This window comes from Diadema antillarum, unplaced genomic scaffold, assembly GCF_040938485.1.
Source record: "Diadema antillarum isolate AM-2024a unplaced genomic scaffold, OU_Dant_1.0 seq00000674_RagTag, whole genome shotgun sequence".
Lineage (NCBI taxonomy): Eukaryota > Metazoa > Echinodermata > Echinoidea > Diadematoida > Diadematidae > Diadema > Diadema antillarum.
Genome location: NW_027271580.1, coordinates 1,816,165 through 1,825,601, shown reverse-complemented (window position 1 = coordinate 1,825,601; position 9,437 = coordinate 1,816,165). Strand labels below are relative to the sequence as shown.

General features: G+C 39.7%; 1 protein-coding gene across 8 annotated transcripts in view; it reads right to left on the bottom strand.

The window, feature by feature from the left end:
- Positions 1 to 3,077: 3,077 nt before the first annotated feature.
- The window catches only part of LOC139736901 (transcriptional enhancer factor TEF-1-like), a 75,109-nt gene continuing 68,749 nt past the window's right edge, over positions 3,078 to 9,437 (bottom strand). For all 8 annotated transcript variants that reach the window (XM_071647568.1, XM_071647571.1, XM_071647572.1 and 5 more), the window contains exons 10-13: positions 9,246 to 9,304; positions 8,223 to 8,304; positions 7,522 to 7,674; positions 3,078 to 6,253 (exon numbers count right to left, since the gene is read on the bottom strand). In XM_071647568.1, coding sequence (XP_071503669.1) covers positions 6,140 to 6,253; positions 7,522 to 7,674; positions 8,223 to 8,304; positions 9,246 to 9,304 — 408 coding nt within the window. In that variant the 3' untranslated portion in view covers positions 3,078 to 6,139. The remainder of the gene's footprint in view (positions 6,254 to 7,521; positions 7,675 to 8,222; positions 8,305 to 9,245; positions 9,305 to 9,437) is intronic.

Genomic DNA, 9,437 nt, shown 5'->3' with positions numbered 1-9,437 from the left:
GCTCTATGAAGGGTAGGTAACGAAGAGCATTTGTGGAGAGGAAGATATATCAAAAAGAGCAGGTATAACAAGGAGCAACGTGTTTTGCCTTTAGATTTGGTCCCAGTAATTCTATCCATTACTAAAATAACTATTGATAAAAATGCATGATAACACTAATAAAGTTACAAATTGAAAAGTTTTGGAGAGTCTAGAAATGGAAGAAACAAGCTTGCACATCACGAAACAAACAAAACGATATAGAAATGTGTACTGATTCAGTGATAATCATGATTAAAAAACCACAGACATTGCATGCAAAATACACACACAAAAAAAACTATAAAATGTCTACAACATACACTTAACAAAATTTCAGAAAATACGCTGCATTTTTACACTAGTCCCAGGTAAAATGATATAACATCTTCTCGCTTTACAAAAGCTTTGTAAAAAGTTTCTCTGGTAAAATATGTTACATTTTGTACATCTTTTTATTTTTTTTTGTAGTAAGAAAACAAAACGTGAAACGTAGCACCGATGCATTTGAAACAAAGGCAATAATCAAAATTACATTTCTTTTGAACACCCCTAATCAAAAAGATTTCCCTTTTGTGGAATTAATACAGAAATGAAATGTCTTACTCTTTGACACAATTCATCTAACCACAGCTGAAAGCAGTATTTGAGAAATATCACTCCATTAATGAACACAAGACGATGTCCGAGGAAATTACTGTTTCTAAATGAAAAGAAACAACCACGAGTTGGAATAGAAAGTAAAACACATACCATGTAACAGAAAGGGTGTGTGCATTCAATATTCTAGGTTAATAGCAGGATGAGAAAACAATAGATATTGTCCATTTCTTTACAGAAATGATGGGTGTAACAATGATCAAACTTCATAAATCCTTTGTTCACACTTATTACAACCACAAAGCATTTCAATTTAAGTGATCTGTAACACTCATCATGTTCCAACGATGATTTATTAGTTCAACTCAGTCAAGGTCACAATGGAAATTCTCATTCTCATTTCTTCCTCCTTGCAAATGCCAGAGTTGGTATTTAAAATACATGCATGTGTTTCTCCTGCCATCTAATACTGCTTTCAGACGTACCGACTTATGGTATTTTCATACGGCGTGTGGATATACGATGTATTGACACGAGTCCATTCAGACACAACACGCCATTATGTGAAAATCGTTTGGTAGCATTCAGACCTCACGCTCAGTTGAACTTTCATACGATGCTCATGAATATGTACGAGTCTCTCCACTGCGCAGTACAAAATTTGTGCGGGCTTGGCGCTTTGTGTTTATACTTTGTGCTGGACTCATTTGTAGTAGAGGTTGGGCCCTAAGTGCATGTTGCAAGTAAGCCCCGCCTACTTATACAATGTACGGATATGAGAGCTTTCAGATGCATGGATATAGGAAAATCGTATGAAGTGGTGCTCAAAACGTTGTTTCGAAAAACGCCCATATTGAAATGATGTATCGATATGCGGGCATTCAGATGCGAAAAATGTTCTACATCCATACATTGTATATCCATATGTCGTATATCGATACAAGAACTCTCTCATCTGAAAAGGGGGTAAGTGTGGCACTAACTGTGCACATCTGGCAATACAACCATGTAATGTCCCTCTTACAAAACTGTACTCAAAACTAGTATTAACAAACTCATATGCCACAATCTTACAACAGCTGCTCAGTTTCTTGGGCAGTACAACATACAATCTACTTGGCGACACACTTGTTACCTTAACATGGATAAACACATCCCTGGTTTTACGGAAAAATGTATTGGTAGTACTTAGTTTTGTTTGTGTGTTCTTAAAGAAACAGGTAGACCTACAAATCAAATGCACACATTTCCTCTCTCAGAACATCAGTTCACAAGGACCCCATCCTATCCGAAACTTTAATTCAACATCATACTGTTACACAACAGCTTTTAAGAGAAGCTAACACACAAGCAACAATAAATAGTAAATATGGAATAGTATTCTTTGTACAAAACATAAACATTTTTTTACAAATGTCACCTCTTTCCAGAAAGCTAAGTGAAAATAGACGCCACATACTTCCACAAAGAAAACACTAATTCTCTGTCATAGGCTCAAGAAAATATTGTTCAGTTCCAGTATTACTATTAGAATCTGAAAAGACACAAAGGATTTGAGTTCCAGACACGATTGATGAGATAGAAAAATAACACATTCATGCAAATCTGAGAAACAAATTACAAGACAGAGAATCTTTCTCTATGTCATCTTCCCTGCGTTTCCCCAAGTCCATTTTTTGGTTTAAGTACAAGCATGAAAATCTTGGTTTAAGCTTTGGCATTTTATTCCTTCATGTGACGCAACACACTTTGTGACACTGAACATGTTAAGTATGAGAAACGAGGAACACATACCATCTGATGATTGTGACTTTGGGAGAATACTATTCGGAGATCAGACATACAACCAGTCAGCCTTAGAATCATCTCCACCTCTGCCACTCGATAATAGCAGGCACTGATAAAATTTTCTTTGCCTTTGTGGCTTCACAGCAGACCACGCAGCTGAAGCAACAAATGGTGCTTGGCGACAATGAAGTAGAATAACCACATGTGCTCTCTAGGTCACACTGGGATAAAAACAAGAACAACAACACAACCTCACATTCTCCATGTTTGCTTTACCCAGCATTACTGTGCTATAGTGCAGGAGCTATCTCCACATTTTGATGCATGAAAATCTGCCTTTGTGAAGAACACATCCAGTGCAGTTCCTTTCTTTTTTATTACATCACACCACACTTCTAGACAGCTAAAATATCAATACACATCTTCCACCGGTGAATTCTGTGCAGAGACGTTACTGGCCAGCCTATACGATCCAATGGGGTTAAACCCGCCCGGGACCACTTAGTGAATATAGCATTGACAACCCAAGCAGCACGGCTGCCACTGGGAATGAGAGAGTTAATCTCGCAGTGATCAGACATCACTAATGTTGTCCTGTTGTTTTGAATACTTGATGCTCTGACTGTATGTAGTCTGGGAAGGTAAGGAGGGGGGGGGGGGGGGGAGGTAAGGGAGGAAAAGGAGCAGTGGGGGTACAGACTTGATGAAGTCAACATAACTTTCAGCCCTCCTGCTGAAGCATGTCATCTCTGGCAGCTGCTAAGGGTCACTCCAAACTCACACTGTCACACCAAACTACATGTATGATGATAAGATTTGCTTCTTGCTATTAAAACCCTCTGTCAAATCTTGGGGTGCTACATAAACTGAGGTATATGAGAACAACGAAACACTGCCCAAGTAAAATGTAAGTGACAATATGATTTGGATATGATTTACATTTTGGCCAGTTCAAATACTTACAATGCTTTAAGTGACAGTGTTCATTGTTTAGATATTACAAGTGATGTCCCTGTAAATCTGCTTGTTAAACAATGTTAAACATTAATCCAAATTTTTGGTGGGAGCTGTTCACAGCAGTTGCACAGCAGGTCTATGAACAATTGATCATGATAGGTCAATAATCAAGATTTATTAAACCTTTCTCTTTTCTCCTTTCATTTAGTTATCATAATAGCAACACTATTTTCAGTGGAAGCAGGGCCCACATACATCAATATACACCTTATCAGTTTTTAGTTCATGGCAGTTTATACTTGTAGTCAGAAAAGTTCAACTCACAACTATAAGATTGTGTATGTGCATAAAAGGTTTCAGGACTTTCTCTTGGAGTGATAAACCCTACAATATTCATGACAGTGTGAAAATTTTACAATGACCCTGTACATATGACCATCTCAAGACTGCACACATTTTCCATGTCTTAATGCAAATCATTCGGCAGAAATCTTCCTTTCCGACAGGCTAATATCCTTGCAATACGAATATCAAAAAGTGAAACTTTAATCACGTCAAATGGATCACCATAGAAGCTTGAAACAAATTTGATCTGGGATTTATGCTGCTGTTCTCTTCTTCATATTCAAGCGAGAGAGGCAGCTTAGTACGGCGTTGTGGCAGCATTTACCAACAGATGTTGCGGCCATTGGGTCCAAGTCTATATGGATGGACTACCGCTGCATTCTAGTTGCACATAGGTTGCCCCAAATCATAGGCAGCAGGATGGTTGTGAGCTGATGTGTAGAGTGGGTGAGAGGGGAGTTGGTAAGGGATGACAGCTATGAGGATGTGAGCACACACACATACTGCCTATGCCACTGCGTCTGATAATACTGTTACAGCTTGCAACAAGCCTGTCAAAGGCACTTGTCTCTTAAGCAATACCATCACTGCGTTAGTGCTGGAGGATAGACCAATCCTGATTTGGCATGTACTCTTCATGGCCTTCGATCGTCGTGTTGTCTTTTAAAACACATACACAAGAGCACAGTCAGCATTGCTTACACTTTCCTCATCAGCACTACCTGGCAAACTTGCATTTGTCAGCCAAATAACATCACATTGAACTTTCAGAACCCTTCACAGACATGACATTGCTTTATACTTTGGCTTTCATTTATCTTTTGGAGAAAAAAAAAGTCCTTTGAACTCTCTGCCAAGCCTTGAAAAAAAAAAACAAAGAAAAAAAAAAGAGCATGACACTTATGTTCTTTAGAGCTTGGACAAGGCTTCACAACATGATAAAATCTCTTTACTACGAAACTTCCACATGAAGTTTCAGATAACCCAAAGGCTGGAGTCCAGTTTTGTTTTTTCATTTTCTTTTCAAGACAGGTGAGTAAAACCTAAACACTGTGGTAGCTTGCAACATTGCAATCTACTACACTTGTGACCTCAACTTCTTAAGCACAGGTAAATCAGCACATTCTGAATCAAAATACGAATAACTAGCAAAAACAGTCCATGTGCAATATCAATGTAGAAACTCTTGTGACATGCACACATATTGTTGCATGGACATGTGTGAACACCGAGGGAGCCCCACACAGACGGCAGAAATGGCAACAAGAAACGATATCATGAGATCAAAGGGAAGAGATTGTCTGAGTGGGACAAACAAAATAAGAAATCATTTGCTGGAGAGATTTGAGTGGAAAAACATGAAAAACGGAAGAATGGGGAGAAATCTTCCAGTTCTGATATCTTAAACTATACCTGACATTTAATCAAACTCTCTCTTTGCATTGATTAGTTCTGAGTTTAGAAAAAAACAAAAGCAACAACCTCCAAATACCATCTCCATCCCGAATACTTGATTCAGGAATGACATGAACCAAACTCTCCACCACTCTTTTCCCCAACTTTGCACAACCATTCTCATAACCATAGGATTCTGGAATACACGAATGCTGTTTGGTGTAAGACACAGGCTTTAGCACTTCCCCCTCACGTCGTGCAAAGGGTGGCACACTTACCCGAACGCACGGGGATATCCCCATTGCATATGTTCCTAGCAGTGTCCTGCAGCATACTGTCAACCTACACACAAGGGAGGGAGAATACAAAGAACAAAAGTTCTTACAATAATGGTAACATGATCTTGAAGCACTTAATACTAAAGTAGTTCCTCCTCACTTGTCTTATAAAATACAATTTGGGCGATCAGGCATCTTCATCGGTGACAAGAGGTTGCAGAAAGAGTTCAGGAACATGAATCACACTGGCAAGTAGATGCCAAGGGTAGCAGCTTCATGATTCCTTCGGGGAGGCGGCGGCTGCGGCTCGATTCTTTCTCAAGCTCTCTCCATCACGGCAGCGGGGAATCTCCAGGCCTCACCCACTGGCCCGCGTCTTGCCACACTCCCGTGGCCTCTGTGCGCTATAGAGGGCTAATCATCACTGCAGCAGCTGGGCATGATTCCACAGGGCAGGGCTCCACTAGACATCACAAGACGCAGCTCATACGATGGCTTGTGTGCGCCAACATTTTAAACACGATCAGAGACTATAGCTGTCAGCATTTGGTTTGGCAGTCGCTTCATGATGACAAAATTCTCATACAACAACAAAAATAAAAGAACCAAAATGGAGAGGAGAAGAAATGAGTTAAAAACTTGGCAGTTTTTGCACAGGTGGGTAGCATAGAAGAAAACTCGCTAGAGAGTCTTTTTGCGAGGAAAAAAAAAGAGCAACGTTTGTATCCAGCAAAGGGATCAGTCTCACAACCTGTGCATTAGTCCTTGACCAGTCTGTAGATGTGGTGCTGTGCCCCGTGTTCACTGGTACACACCTCAAACACAAAAGCTATGCATAGTAATGTTTCCTGGGTGTCTCGGTTGGAAATCACCTGCAAGACAAACATATGAGACAGCGTGAGCACACTTTTCAGACTCGGTTTGATTGATTTTTATTCCTGCATTTCTTTTTCGTACACAAATGTAACAAAACGGCAATTGAACAAAGTAATTGAGTGCTATCGAAATGAACAGTTAGAACCATCCATGGTGATTCTCTGCTGAAATGTTGAGAAAGTCTTCTAGGTAGCCTGATGGTGGCACTTACATATTGAGAAACAATGAGTGAGTAAAAAGTGTGCTCTTCTTTTTTTTTTAATTCAAATTTTTCTTGAAGAGATAATCAAATCTTGATCTGTAACACAGATGGACTTCCAGCTAGAGTTGGCTCTTCCCAGCTAGCTAACTTTATGCTTTCTGACATGCAAGACTACACATTAACCCATTGAAGACGAGACCCGAGAATACTCTGGCAGGTGTCTATGGGAAATTTGTGTTATAGCAAAATCAGTCCTTCCTCAACGGGTTAAGAGAACAATTTTTCTGAAGCAAACTAAAGAGTAAATGTGACCATGCACCACAAAACAAACAAAAGGTCGCACCCCTTGATTTTAAGTGAGGACTCAACAAAGGTATTAAGTTTTTCATATTATCTGAAACAGCTAACCTTCTTCTACATTATTCTTAAGTTTGGGATCATAAAATGATTGGGAAAGTGCATTTTCAGCAGTTTTTCTACAACCCTTTTTTGTAAAGTAGTGAGATCAGGTATGTCTTAGAGGCCCCTTTTCATTTCTTGATAATCCTTTGCACACTCTTCACTTTCAAGTCTGATAACTTTTGAAGGGATAATACTACTGCTTTGAAAGTTGGCAGTAATCATGTACAGAATGTGTTTAAATAATAGAGCATGCTCAATTTCAACTTAATCTGATAATCCCTTCATTGTTGTTGCTCCAGTGGTTAAGGCCCTGTTTTTTGTCTCATTCATCGCACAGCTAGCATGGTTTGGTAAAGATTAAGCGTTTGAATAGACAGATAGACACTGTACTTCAGAGCCTTTATTCTCGGTTCACACTTTTCCAGAGTGTGTTCTTTCTTTCCAATATTTAGATAGGTTAGGAGAGTCCACTTCAAGTGAGCTATACATCGTTGTAAAGCTTAAGAGTCTGCTCTTTCAGAATCTCCCCTTAACTAAAAATCCCATGTCTGGCGACTTTTTGTTGGTTTTGTGATGCAGGGTCACAAATGGTCTTAAGATCAAAACATGGGTATAAAGTCTGTTGCCAGTTGTCTGTTGTAGTCTTTTGTGTGGACTAACCTGAAGTATAGTGAAGTTCTCCAACACGCTGTTCATCATGTACTTCTCGGGGAGGTGTTTCAGCTTGTGGATGAAGTTGATCATGTACTCACACATGGGCGACCTGGCAATCTCGTAGATCCAGTGGCCATTCTCATAGCGCCCGTACTCCGTCTGATTTTTGAGGGGGAGACGAGCGGGGAGACACAAGGGGGTTGATTGATTGCAAGGAAGCGACTTGCTATTGCTGGTAGAACTTGACATTTAAAATTGTACGCATCACTCCTCCGTACTCTCTCACTACCAAAGGCAATTCAAGTCCCTTGGGATGTTGACATTTTCAGTGCAGTCATATGGTGTGTTATGATGGTGCACTGGGGCGGCAAGGTGCCTCAGTCGGCCGTGTGTCTGCATGGCAGTCGAGATGGGCTCGAGGTTCAAAGCCCATCTGGGCCATGCCACAATTTATCACGGTAACACATTTTCACCCCAACATTGTCTACTTAATTGTCACAATATGAGATTGTGAAATCAAACGTCCTGTTTGAGCAAATACCTGGTAAGCATGATAATGGATGTTATCAGTGAGGTTTGATTGTATGCTAAGCAAAAATATGCTACTACTTGATTTTCACCACCATCCCACACACCCCCCCCCCCCCCATCTTTTTCCTCTATGTCACCATGAGTCCATGGCAGATTAGTAGTTATCGAAAACTCACCTCAACCTTTTCCACCACCTGTTTGCCAAATGAACAGACTTTGGTTGAACACGTGATGGTCATCTTCTCATCACTCTCGTAGCTGCAATAAAAGACAGGTATCAAACATGTCGTTAAGTTACTGTTTAACACCAACACACACACATACACTCATACGATAATGAATACCCTAAAATTTCACTCTCACAGCCAACACTAGCCCATTGACTGTGAAGCGTAAAGACTATCACAGCTGAGTTATGATAATACTCCCATGCTCCTCGCATATAACTCACAATCCTTATGTGTGTAGGATGGCAAACTATACCAGGTACTGTTAAGTGGAAATTGTTCACAAATTTCACATAACTAGAAATTAGCGTGAAAATAAAAGCACACACACATTTTTGCTTGTTCCAGTAATTACTGTCTTAATTCCACAGAATTCAAAACACCTGAAATTTACCTCACCTAGCCAAGTGCAAAAATTACTCACGCGAAAATATCCAATTTTACAGTAAAGGGTAATTAAACTTAACAAACTGCATCAGCATCGAACAGCAAATGTAACTAGTCATTCTTCATACTTCTTGAATGTTTCAACTTTACGTCCATCAGTCACTTTATCTTGGTATGGTATTCCACAAATCTGCGGTGAATTTTGCACAAGCCAAAGCCAAATCATAATACGGTCTTACCTTCTCTTAGGGTCAAATGAAGTAAATCACAAGTTACTGAACAGAGATTAGTAAGGGCTTGTGCTGCTGGCCAAACTCCTCAAGACCTTACAATAAACTTCTTTCATTGTTGTATCACATCTGAATCTAATGCATGCTTTCATGAAAGCAGCAACACCTCATTAAATGCAATTTGCACTAAAATCTCCCCAAATGGAATTTGCAGCTGACTGTCAATGTCTGCCATCAAACAGTAATGAAGAAAATGATTTATGATAATGATTTGATTAAACTACGTACTTGCTCTCAATGTCGTCTAGCAGCTTTATAACATTATATTTCAAAGACAAATGAAGACTACACTCACTGGCTGGTCACTCCATAGAAGACATCTGTTTCATCAGACATGTTGGTGTTGAGGTCCGCCTACAGATACACGCATAAAATGGCACAGCCTCATTTTCACAGTGGTCTTTGTTACGGGTCATGCACAGTTTGAATGGAGTACACAATTGCACATTTCACAAGAGGAAGATTAAAAAAAGAGAAGAGAGAAGCA